The 13387-nt window shown below is 45.2% G+C and overlaps 1 protein-coding gene across 3 annotated transcripts in view; it reads right to left on the bottom strand.

Annotated features, from left to right (window-relative positions):
• The window catches only part of LOC311136975 (TBC1 domain family member 23), a 117602-nt gene extending 104819 nt beyond the window's left edge, over positions 1 to 12783 (bottom strand). For all 3 annotated transcript variants that reach the window (XR_014613910.1, XM_084171312.1, XM_084171311.1), the window contains exon 1: positions 12722 to 12783. Coding sequence is in view for 2 of the 3 variants with exons in the window: in XM_084171312.1 (XP_084027438.1) it covers positions 12722 to 12759 (38 nt within the window). In the remaining variant the exon portion in view is untranslated. The remainder of the gene's footprint in view (positions 1 to 12721) is intronic.
• Positions 12784 to 13387: the final 604 nt, after the last annotated feature.

A 13387-nucleotide genomic window follows, 5' to 3' on the forward strand; every position in this document is an offset into this window, starting at 1 on the left:
TGGAGGTAAGCAAACTTCTCATTTGGTGTTGAGTATAGCTTAACCATGTATTAGATCGTAGGTTGGTAGTTAGTTGTAGTTAGGTATTGTATTTATTATAGGTTAGTATTGTTGTTATTGTAGGTTTCCGTAGGTTATTGTAGGCTAGTATTGAAGCACGAGGCTAGCTAGCTAGCGGGTAGCTACTGGTAACGATTAGCAACGATTAGCAACGGTGGAGAGCTTCCCATATGGTGTTGAGTAAAGCTTAACCATGTATTAGATCGTAGGTTGGTAGTTAGTTGTAGTTAGGCATTGTATTTATCATAGGCTAGTTTTGTTGTTATTGTAGGTTTCCGTAGGTAATTGTAGGTTAGTATCGAAGCACGAGGCTAGCTAGCTAGCGGGTAGCTACTGGTAACGATTAGCTGTTCCCACTGTTAAATGTGCTGCTAGCCAACGTTTAATTTTTGCTGCGTTCTGCGTTATGTAAGGAACTAGACACGGACATGAATTATCTGTTTAGTGTGCTAACACACTCTTGGCAGTTTGTTGTAACCAAGTATTGGTGCTAAATTGTGTGTTAATGGATGCTAGCTTGCTAGTTAGCTACGGCGTCATAGCTAGGTATCGTGGGTAGCTACTGTGTCTTGGCAGTGTCTTCCGCCGTGCCGGCTGTAGCACGAAGCGAGCTAATTAGCCGTTTTTTCGAACAGAGTCAGAGTCAACACAGTAGCCACTGTGTGCCGGGTGTAGCACGAAGCTAGCTAGCTAGCCGTTCTTCAAACAAAGCCAACACAGTGGCCATTGCTAGCTACCCAACAAGACCAGCGAACGGTACGGTAGTAGCTAATTACAATATACTTGTCCTAGCTAGCCAACGTTGAATCATTGCTGCGTCATGAAAGGAACTTGACACAGACACGAATGATCTGTTTAGTGTGTTATCACACTATTGGTGGTTTGCTGTGACCAAGTGTTTGTGCTAAACTGTGTGTTACTGGATGCTAGCATGCTAGTTAGCTAGTTAACACACTATTGGTGGTTTGTTGTGAGTATTGGTGCTTAACTGTGTGTTAAACTGTGTGTTATTGGATGCTAGCATGCTAGTCAGCTATGGTGTCATAGTTGGCTAGCTGAATAAAGTGGGTTGAGTCTATTCCTTTAAACATTGAACAACTGTGGTTCACAACAATTCTGATTTCTAAAGGTGGAAGTTGGGAGAGTTTTTGTTCGGGTGGTTCAGTGAAACAATTTTAGTTTCTGAGGTAGAAGTTTTTGGTGAGGGAGGCCCCCCTCTCTCCTCTCCCAGATGCTTAGCTCATTTCATTCCGATCTCCTCTGCATTTTTGTAGCCATTTGCTACAGCCTGTCAACTATGCCTCTGCCTATCCCTGTTCTCTCCTCTCTGCACAGGCTACACAAACAACGCACCACACCGCGCGGCTGCTGCCTCTCTAACCTGGTGGTCCCTGCACGCACCCCTCACCTGGAGTTCCAGGTCGCAGGCAGCCTCTGGAACTGCCGTTCTGCTGCCAACAAAGCTGACTTCATCCCAGCCTATGCCAACCTCCAGTCCCTCGACTTCCTGGCGCTGACGGAAACATGGATCACCACTGAAAACACGGCTACTCCTACTGCTCTCTCCTCGTCTGACCATGTGTTCTCGCATACCCCGAGAGCATCTGGTCAGAGGGGTGGTGGTACAGGTATCCTCATCTCTCCCAAGTGGACATTCTCAATTTTTCCCCTAACCCATCTGTCTATCTCCTCATTTGAATTCCATGCTGTCACAGTCACTAGCCCATTTAAGCTTAATATCCTTGTCATCTATCGCCCTCCAGGTTCCCTTGGAGAGTTCATCAACGAGCTTGACGCCTTGATAAGTTCCTTTCCTGAGGATGGCTCACCCCTCACAGTTTTGGGGGATTTCAACCTCCCTATGTCCACGTTTGACTCATTTCTCTCTGCCTCCTTCTTTCCACTCCTCTCCTCTTTTGACCTCACCCTCTCACCGTCCCCCCCTACTCACAAGGCAGGCAATACGCTTGACCTCATCTTCACTAGATGCTGCTCCTCTACTAATCTCACTGCAACTCCCCTCCAAGTCTCCGACCACTACTTTGTTTCCTTTTCTCTCTCGCTCTCCTCCCACACTACTCACTCTGCCCCTACACAGATGGTAATGCGCCGCCGCAACCTTCGCTCTCTCTCTCCCACTACTCTCTCCTCTTCCATCCTATCATCTCTTCCCTCTGCTCAATCCTTCTCCCTCCAATCTCCTGATTCTGCCTCCTCAACCCTCCTCTCCTCCCTTTCTGCATCCTTTGACTCTCTGTGTCCCCTATCCTCCCGGCCGGCTCGGTCCTCCCCTCCAGCTCCGTGGCTTGATGACTCACTGCGAGCTCACAGAACAGAGCTCCGGGCAGCGGAGCGGAAATGGAAGAAAACTAAACTCCCTACCGACCTGGCATCTTTTCACTCCCTCCTCTCTACATTTTCTTCATCTGTTTCTGCTGCTAAGGCCACTTTCTACCACTCTAAATTCCAAGCATCTGCCTCTAACCCTAGGAAGCTCTTTGCCACATTTTCCTCCCTCCTGAATCCTCCTCCCCCCCCCCTCCCCTCCTCTCTCTCTGTGGATGACTTCGTCAACCACTTTGAAAAGAAGGTTGACGACATCCGATCCTCGTTTGTTAAGTCTAATAACACTGCTGGTCCTGCTCACACTGCCCTACCCTATGCTTTGACTTCTTTCTCCCCTCTCTCTCCAGATAAAATCCTGCGACTTGTGACTGCAGGCCGCCCAACAACCTGCCCGCTTGACCCCATCCCCTCCTCCCTTCTCCAGACCATCTCCGGTGACCTTCTCCCCTACCTCACCTCGCTGATCAACTCATCCTTGACCGCTGGCCATGTCCCTTCCGTCTTCAAGAGAGCGAGAGTTGCTCCCCTTCTCAAAAAACCAACACTCGACCCCACTGATGTCAACAACTACAGACCAGTATCCCTTCTTTCTTTTCTTTCCAAAACTATTGAGCGTGCCGTCTTTAGCCAACTCTCTTGCTATCTCTCTCAGAATGACCTTCTTGATCCAAACCAATCAGGTTTCAGGACTGGTCATTCAACTGAGACTGCTCTTCTCTGTGTCACGGAGACTCTCCGCACTGCTAAAGCTAACTCTCTCTCCTCTGCTCTTGTCCTTCTAGACCTGTCTGCTGCCTTTGATACTGTGAACCATCAGATCCTCCTCTCCACCCTCTCCGAGATGGGCATCTCCGGCGCGGCTCACTCCTGGATTGCGTCCTACCTGACCGGTCGCTCCTACCAAGTGGCGTGGCGGGAAGCTGTCTCCGCACCACGTGCTCTCACCACTGGTGTCCCCCAGGGATCGGTTCTGGGCCCTCTCCTTTTCTCCCTATACACCAAGTCACTTGGCTCTGTCATATCCTCACATGGTCTCTCCTATCATTGCTACGCTGACGATACACAACTAATCTTCTCCTTTCCCCCTTCTGATAACCAGGTGGCGAATCGCATCTCTGCATGTCTGGCAGACATATCAGTATGGATGACGGATCACCACCTCAAGCTGAACCCTGGCAAGACGGAGCTGCTCTTCCTCCCGGGGAAGGACTGCCCGTTCCATGATCTCGCCATCACGGTTGACAACTCCGCTGTGTCCTCCTCCCAGAGTGCGAAGAGCCTAGGCGTGACCCTGGACAACACCCTGTCGTTCTCCGCCAACATCAAGGCGGTGACCCGCTCCTGCAGGTTCATGCTCTACAACATTCGGAGAGTGCGACCCTGCCTTACACAGGAAGCGGCGCAGGTCCTGGTCCAGGCACTTGTCATCTCCCGTCTGGACTACTGCAACTCGCTGTTGGCTGGGCTCCCTGCCTGTGCCATTAAACCCCTACAACTCATCCAGAATGCCGCAGCCCGTCTGGTGTTCAACCTTCCCAAGTTCTCTCACGTCACCCCCCTCCTCCGCACACTCCACTGGCTTCCAGTTGAAGCTCGCATCCGCTACAAGACCATGGTGCTTGCCTATGGAGCAGTGAGGGGAACGGCACCTCTGTACCTTCAGGCTCTGATCAGTCCCTACACCCAAACGAGGACATTGCGTTCATCCACCTCTGGCCTGCTGGCTCCCCTTCCTCTGCGGAAGCATAGCTCCCGCTCAGCCCAGTCAAAACTGTTCGCTGCTCTGGCACCCCAATGGTGGAACAAGCTCCCTCACGACGCCAGGACAGCGGAGTCACTCACCACCTTCCGGAGACATTTGAAACCCCACCTCTTTAAGGAATACCTGGGATAGGATAAAGTATTCCTTCTAACCCCCCCCCCCCCCCCAAATTGTAAAGTGGTTATCCCACTGGCTATAGGGTGAACGCACCAATTTGTGAGTCGCTCTGGCTAAGAGCGTCTGCTAAATGACGTTAATGTGCCCTTGAGCAAGGCACTTAACCCTAATTGCTCCTGTAAGTCGCTCTGGTTAAGAGCGTCTGCTAAATGACTAAAATGTAAATGTAAATGTAAAATGTAGATCTAACCCTAGATACTGTACAGTAGATCTAACCCTAGATACTGTCCAGTAGATCTAACCCTAACCCTAGATACTGTCCAGTAGATCTAACCCTAACCCTAGATACTGTCCAGTAGATCTAACCCTAACCCTAGATACTGTCCAGTAGATCTCACCCTAGATACTGTACAGTAGATCTAACCCTAGATACTGTACAGTAGATCTAACCCTAGATACTGTACAGTAGATCTAACCCTAACCCTAGATACCGTACAGTAGATCTAACCCTAACAATAGATACTGTACAGTAGATCTAACCCTAACCCTAGATACTGTACAGTAGATCTAACCCTAGATACTGTACAGTAGATCTAACCCTAGATACTGTACAGTAGATCTAACCCTAGATACTGTACAGTAGATCTAACCCTAGATACTGTACAGTAGATCTAACCCTAATCCTAGATACTGTACAGTAGATCTCACCCTAACCCTAGATACTGTACAGTAGATCTAACCCTAACCCTAGATACTGTACAGTAGATCTAACCCTAGATACTGTACAGTAGATCTAACCCTAGATACTGTACAGTAGATCTCACCCTAACCCTAGATACTGTACAGTAGATCTAACCCTAACCCTAGATACTGTACAGTAGATCTAACCCTAGATACCGTACAGTAGATCTAACCCTAACCCTAGATACCATACAGTAGATCTCACCCTAACCCTAGATACTGTACAGTAGATCTCACCCTAACCCTAGATAATGTACAGTAGATCTAACCCTAACCCTAGATACTGTACAGTAGATCTAACCCTAGATACTGTACAGTAGATCTAACCCTAGATAATGTACAGTAGATCTCACCCTAACCCTAGATACTGTACAGTAGATCTCACCCTAACCCTAGATACTGTACAATAGATCTAACCCTAGATACTGTACAGTAGATCTAACCCTAACCCTAGATACTGTACAGTAGATCTAACCCTAACCCTAGATACTGTACAGTAGATCTAACCCTAGATACTGTACAGTAGATCTAACCCTAGACACTCCCTGTTAAAGAATAGACATAACCAGTCCTAGTGATTCCCTGCCTGTTATAACCAGTCCTAGTGATTCCCTCCTGTTATAACCAGTCCTAGTGATTCCCTCCTGTTATAACCAGTCCTAGTGATTCCCTCCTGTTATAACCAGTCCTAGTGATTCCCTGCCTGTTATAACCAGTCCTAGTGATTCCCTGCCTGTTATAACCAGTCCTAGTGATTCCCTCCTCTTATAACCAGTCCTAGTGATTCCCTCCAGTTATAACCAGTCCTAGTGATTCCCTCCTGTTATAACCAGTCCTAGTGATTCCCTGCCTGTTATAACCAGTCCTAGGTATTCCCTGCCTGTTATAACCAGTCCTAGTGATTCCCTCCTGTTATAACCAGTCCTAGTGATTCCTTCCTGTTATAACCAGTCCTAGTGATTCCCTCCAGTTATAACCAGTCCTAGTGATTCCCTCCTGTTATAACCAGTCCTAGTGATTCCTTCCTGTTATAACCAGTCCTAGTGATTCCCTCCTGTTATAACCAGTCCTAGTGATTCCCTGCCTGTTATAACCAGTCCTAGTGATTCCCTACCTGTTATAACCAGTCCTAGTGATTCCCTGCCTGTTATAACCAGTCCTAGTGATTCCCTGCCTGTTATAACCAGTCCTAGTGATTCCCTGCCTGTTATAACCAGTCCTAGTGATTCCCTGCCTGTTATAACCAGTCCTAGTGATTCCCTGCCTGTTATAACCAGTCCTAGTGATTCCCTGCCTGTTATAACCAGTCCTAGTGATTCCCTGCCTGTTATAACCAGTCCTAGTGATTCCCTGCCTGTTATAACCAGTCGTAGTGATTCCCTGTCTGTTATAACCAGTCCTAGTGATTCCCTGCCTGTTATAACCAGTCCTAGTGATTCCCTGCCTGTTATAACCAGTCCTAGTGATTCCCTGCCTGTTATAACCAGTCCTAGTGATTCCCTGCCTGTTATAACCAGTCCTAGTGATTCCCTGCCTGTTATAACCAGTCCTAGTGATTCCCTGCCTGTTATAACCAGTCCTAGTGATTCCCTGCCTGTTAGACTGTGTCTCTGTTCTCCCTGCCCATGAACAGTGTCTTTGTAACCACATAACAAATGACCGGAAGGAAGGATACTGAAATGAATGGATTAACCAGTGCTCATTCTATGTGAAAGGTAGCCCAAGATGTACTCTTAAGGAGCCTCCCGTTGCTTCCTCAGGTCCAAGGACCTTATATGTTATATTCAGAGGTAGACTGGCTCTGGCAGCCAAAACAGACAGATACTCTATCTAAACGTGAATCGATTCTTAATTGTGATACGGTTCAAGAAACATAAAGCCCTTTAAATTTCATCAAAATCATTTCACAAATGCTAAATACACACTGACTGTACACCAGTGAAGGTCAGGGGGCGTTTAGGATCATGGAGGAAGAGTTCTATTTTTATGGGCCTTATCTATATTATTACAGAACATTGGATGGTAAACAACAGGTGTAGACCAACAGTGAAATGCTTACTTAAGGGCCCTTCCCAACAATGCAGATACAAAATAGAAAAATTATAGAAAAAGTAAAACATCTGCAGCAGAGGTAACTCTGGGTTTTCCATTCCTGTGGCGGTCCTCATGAGAGCCAGTTTCATAATAGCGCTTGATGGTTTTTGCGACTGCACTTGAAGAAACTTTCAAAGTTCTTGAAATGTTCCGTATTGACTGACCTTCATGTCTTAAAGTAATGATGGACTGTCGTTTCTCTTTGCTTATTTGAGCTGTTCTTGCCATAATATGGACTTGGTATTTTACCAATTAGGGCTATCTTCTGTGTACCGCCTCTACCTTGTCACAACACAACTGATTGGCTCAAATGCATTAAGAAGGAAAGAAATTCCACAAATTAACTTTTAACAAGGCACACCTATTAATTGAAATTCATTCCAGGTGACTATCTCATGAAGCTGGTTGAGAGAATTGCCAAAGTGTGGAAAGCTGTCATCAAGGCAAAGAGTGGCTATTTGAAGAATCTCAAATATAAAATATATTTTGATTTGTTTAATACTTTTTTGGTTACTACATGATGCCATATGTTGAGAGCTTCAAGTTATTTGGTTCACATCACCAACAAACTATCATGGTCCAAACACAAAGACAGTCGTGAAGAGGGCACGACAAAACCTATTCCCCCTCAGGAGACTGAAAAGATTTGGCATGGGTCCTCAGATCCTCAAAAAGTTCTACAGCTGCACCATCGAGAGCATCCTGACCGGTTGCATCACCGCCTGGTATGGCAACTGCTCGGCCTCCGCCCGCAAGGCGCTACAGAGGGTAGTGCGTACAGCCCAGTACATCACTGCACATCCAGGATCTCTATACCAGGCGGTGTCAGGGGAAGGCCCTAAAAACTGTCAACGACTCCAGCCATCCTAGTAATAGACTGTTCTCTCTGCTACTGCATGGCAAGCGGTACCGGAGCGCCAAGTCTAGGTCCAAAAGGCTTCTTAACAGCTTCTACCCCCAAGCCATAAGACTCCTGAACAGCTAATCGTGGCTACCCGGACTATCACTGCCTGGTATGGCAACCAGCATGGCTACCACAGCATTCTGCAGCGATACGCCATCCCATCTGGTTTGGGCTTAGAGGGACTATCATTTGTTTTCAACAGGACAATGACCCAACACACCTCCAGGCTGTGTAAGGGCTATTTGACCAAGGTGAGTGATGGAGTGCTGCATCAGATGACCTGGCCTCCACAATCCCCCGACCTCAACCCAACTGAGATGGTTTGGGATGAGTCGGAAAAGCAGCCAACAAGTGCTCAGCATATGTGGGAACTCCTTCAAGACTGTTGGAAAAGCATTCCAGGTTAAGCTGGTTGAGAGAATGCCAAGAGTGTGCCAAGCTGTCATCAAGGCAAAGGGTGGCTATTTGAAGAATATAAAATATATTTTGATTTGTTTAACACTTTTTTGTTTACTACATGATTCCATATGTGTTATTTCATAGTTTCGATGTCTTCACAATTATTCAACAATGTAAAAAATAGTAAAAATAAAGATAAACCTTTGAATGAGTAGGTGTGTCCAAACTTTTGACTGGTACTGTATACAGAGCCTGTTGGAATGTCCTTCACTTTACTATAATGACAAATTTAGCAGAATGTCTTCTGAACAGTTTTACACTCTCCTGATTCCTGACCAAGCTGAGGAAGGCTATTGTTCAGATTAGGGCTGAGCAGTATACTGTATTTTACTATATACACCGGTATTGATTGAAGGACTGGTTTGAGTTTTTACTTTATCTTCTATAACAGTATTTTAATGTTTGGTTTGTTAAATGTAATGTTCAACTCCGCCGCGTATCATGTCAGTTTTTATAGTTTACTCTGTTTGCTCCTTGAGTCATCTCTCTCCCTCTCCTGCTTCATGCCGCTAACGCCACCAAGCCCTGCCCCCCGTCACTCAAGGAGAGAGCAGTTACTCCACCACGGAGTCACCAGCACTTTCTTGCCGTTCACTCCGCATGGTCAGATGGATGCAACAATGTTGGTGACCTGCTGCTTTCCACAAGCGCTCTATAATTACACTTAGTTTGTGTATCTTACGGTCTCCAAACTACAGTCTGCTAGTTTATTTTCTTAGCAAGGTGTTGCAAAAAAAAATTGTGTTAATGCTAATCGCTAGTTAGCTGGCAACCTAGCTTGCTAAATGTACTAAGAGTCAGAGCAAATGTAGCTAGCTAGCTAATACAGCCTGGTACCAGTGCTGGTGTAGGCCTAGATAAGCATTTTTGTGCAATGGTATCTTATCAGAGAGGAATCTGTAAGCATGAATATGTTGGTTAGCTAGCTAGTTACATGAAGTAAGAAACCATGTAATGTAACATCTAATTAGGGTCACCTGGAAACAGTGACCAACACTTTGGTTCCTACCCTATCAAGAATTTCTCACTGGCTTATTCATTCGTTGTCATGTCAAACAACAATGTACTCAAGGTGCTTCCCACCAGGGGCGGTGTGTTCATTAGGGCGATATGGGCGACGCACTGCCAAACGGGAAAAGGAAGGGATTTTTTTTCTAATCAATTATATCACGGCAACAGTAGTTATCAGTGTTCTAATCTAGACGTCTGATCTGCCACTAAATGTCCAATCAGGCTAAAGTCGTGCTTCAAATGGCCCCGCCCCTTTTGGGGCGATTTCAGTCAGGTTGAAAATCGCCCCAGAAGTCTCTCATAGACTCTCATGTAAAATCTTTTTTTTCAAATATCAGAGCTTTCAATACAATCTCTATGGGTTCCGGGAGGGCTTGCACTTACGCGCTTTCGTCATACGTAACATAACCATGAACGTAACTAAGAAAATAGCGGGTAGCAGCGTCAATCAATTCACGTACTACTGTCAAGATGGCTAGCGTTCAGTGCAACTCGATTGTCTCTTTGAAAGAAGTTCCTTTTTGTCGGCGAACAAATCAAGATAAATTGGCAACGAAACAATTAGGACCTCCCAGACCAAATTTAATAATTCAACAGGTTTCTACTAAAGGGGGAAAGTCCTACACCCGAGGATTTTCCAAAAATTGGTACGAACGAAAAACCTGGCTAGCAGGCTGCGATGTAGCTAATGCAGTCTTCTGCTACCCCTGCTTACTCTATCACCCTGAAGGCGGCACGGCAGACAGCACCGCTTGGACAGCGACTGGTGTAACGGACATGCACCATCTTTCAGAAAAGATTAAGAAACATGAGCTGTCAAAGACCCACATGGATAGCTGTTTGAGATTGTCTGCTTTGGGGAGAGTGAACATTGCCACTCAACTGGATGAGGGATATAGGCTAGCTGTCCGCCGCCACAACGATGAGGTTAGCAAGAACCGCCACATCCTCAGCCGGCTAATCCAGTGTGTGAAGTTTTGCGGAGTGTTTGAGTTAGCTTTGCGAGGCAAAGATGAAACTGAGGGCTCCACCAACCCTGCTATTTTTCTTGGACTTGTCAACTTTGTGGCACAATTAGATGAGGTGTTTTATGGAAATGCATATTGTTTATGCAGTGTTGAGGAATGTGAAAGAACACCCTTGATTATTTTTACTGTGATAACTTATTTTGCTTTTGTAAGCCAACACTTTTGAGATCAGTCAATAAATGCTTCTGGTATTGACTTATATGCTGCCCCTGTCTTCATGTTGTTGCTGGACATATCTTTTTTAAAATGTGTGTAGGTCACCTAAATCATCAGAAAAATTGCCCCCCCTGAGAATTTTTTCAGGAGCCGCCACTGCTTCCCACTATATTCCAACTATAGAATTAGAATAATCATTATATTTCAATGATTCCAACAGTTCACCAATTAACTAGGCCTTGATTTTTTTGCCCATGCTGCATGGCACAGTGTGAAAATGATAATACAAGTGCAGGAAATGCAGAAATTGATGAAAATGTTTAAAATTATTTTGGTTTTGAGTTAGATTGAACAGTATAAATGGAGAAAGACTAATTGAAATCACTATAATTTATGTGTGATCCACCCTAGGGTCATGGAATACTCAGAAAGCATATTTAGAACATTATTCAAAAACATAAATCACCGTCAAAAATATGGTGATATGATATTTTATCCATATTGTCCAGCCCTAGTTCAGATACACCTTGCATCAAAAGGTGATTTGAGTGATGTTTAGCTGTATCAGGAACAGCTCCACAGACATAAAACACTAGCTAGCCAGAACCTTCTCCAGTTTCTGTGCGCTAGAGATGTCGAGGATGAAGTGTCTGGTCTATAATGCCGCATTCAAAACAATTGGGAACTCGGAAAAATATGAGGTCAAATCATGACATCAGTGATTATTCAGGTCGGGAATTCCCAGTCCTAGAAAGAGGCCCGAGTTCCCAAGTTGGAATTCTGAGTTGGATGACTGTTCAAATAGATTTTTTCCCAGTCGGGCTCGTTTTGTTCCGAGTTCCCAGTTGTTTTGAACGCTGCACAACGCTCAAGAAGCTCCGATTCAAACTCAATTAGACAGCTCTGCATGCATTATAATGTCAAAATACGTTCATTACTCACCAAATATGGAGTTTCGCTGAGCAACCATCTTCATTTAGTCCCGTTACGGTTGGTATGTACGTCCCAAAAAATGTATAATATAACCGGAAACAAAATCATATTTGGCACCTCAAAGGCATTGTTTCGGTTGCTTGTACATTTTTATTTATCCCTTTTTGGAAGTACGGCTGGTATAGCCGTAATGGGAGTAAATTAAGATAGTTGCTCGGCAAAACTCCATATTTGGTGTGTATAAAACGTATTTTGACATTATAACGCTTGAAGAGCTGTCTAATGGGAGTTTGAATTGGAACTTCGTGGACGTTCAGAGACCAGACAGGTCATACTCATTCATCGCCGACATCTCTAGGTGCTTTCAAGACAACTAGGACCTCGAAAATAACCGAGGTCAAATCATAACGTCGGTGATCTTCAGGTTGGATAGTCATAGTTATATAAAGATGCCCGAGTTTCCGACTTCACGTTCAAAACATATTTTCCCAGTCGGAGCTCGTTTTTTCCCCGAGTTCCCAGTTGTCTTAAACGCACTAAAGTCGGAGATTTCCGAGTTCCCAGTTGTTTTGAACGCGGCATAACGCACAGATGCTGGGGCAGCCAGATCCTCACTTCACAGCCGTCAGGTATCTTCAGGACAACTTCGATGATAGGGGATGAGTGGCTAATGTTGACAATAGAAAAAAAAGCGAAGCCACAACATCTCGAGTCTGCAGCTAGCTAGCTAGCTAACGTTAGCAATATTTACACAACAAAATCCTATACAATACCAGCAGTGTCGCTCAGGAATGACAACACTAGTTGTTGTTGTTGTTGTTGTAGCTAGCTAGCATTGCAAACAATGGTTAGCGAACTGACTAGCCTAGCTACTTTTTTGTGAAAGTCTACCTAGGCTAACCAACATTAGCTGGGCTATCAGAGAAGAACATCACTCGATCTCCGGCTAGTAGTTAATCGATACAGTCCAAAACCATCATCGCCACCAAAACGGCAATGTACTTTTCCAAATGTAACGTAGCTAACAACTAGTTTTTATATTATGAAAACACTGACTCGACTGATGTCGTCAGTATCTCAGACAATAGTGATTATTATATTTAATCTTACCAGCTGCCTTCAAGAACTTCCTCCACTACATCCGCCATTGCTGTGTTGACGTCAACGTCAGAACTGCCGTCCACAACAGCATAGAGGGGATTCGATTAATGCCCCGGCCCTTCCCCGGGTGAACCGGTCTGCCTCCAGGCCATGGAGCCAGCCAGCCAGGGTCTCCGTTTTGGCCGACGGCAAAGTCGGCACAAAACAAAAGTGATGTAGGTTAATCACGTGGAGTAATGAGTAGGATTCTGTGTTTTCACATGCACAAGTGATTGGACATGCTTTATCTGCCTTTATCTGACTATGAAAATAAAACTATATTTTAATGAAAAGATATGTATATTTCTGAACGATGCATCATGCTGCGTTTTTTGACAACATGACCCAGCGGCGCACTGTTCGATTTGAGATGGGCGCTCCTCCCTCACCACCTTTGCCCGTTCACGCCATAGCCCGGTGCACCGCAGTTCAGCTTAATTGAATTCCCTCATTGTGTCTCGCGGCGTGATAAGGCAACTTGTTGCCTCGGTTGTCATTATTATTATTTTTATTTTTTTATTTCACCTTTATTTAACCAGGTAAGCCAGTTGAGAACAAGTTCTAATTTACAACTGCGACCTGGCCAAGATAAAGCAAAGCAGTGCGATAAAAACAACAACACCTCAGTGGTTGCCT

This window comes from Coregonus lavaretus (genome assembly GCF_964263955.1).
Source record: "Coregonus lavaretus genome assembly, chromosome: 11".
Classification (NCBI taxonomy): domain Eukaryota; kingdom Metazoa; phylum Chordata; class Actinopteri; order Salmoniformes; family Salmonidae; genus Coregonus; species Coregonus lavaretus.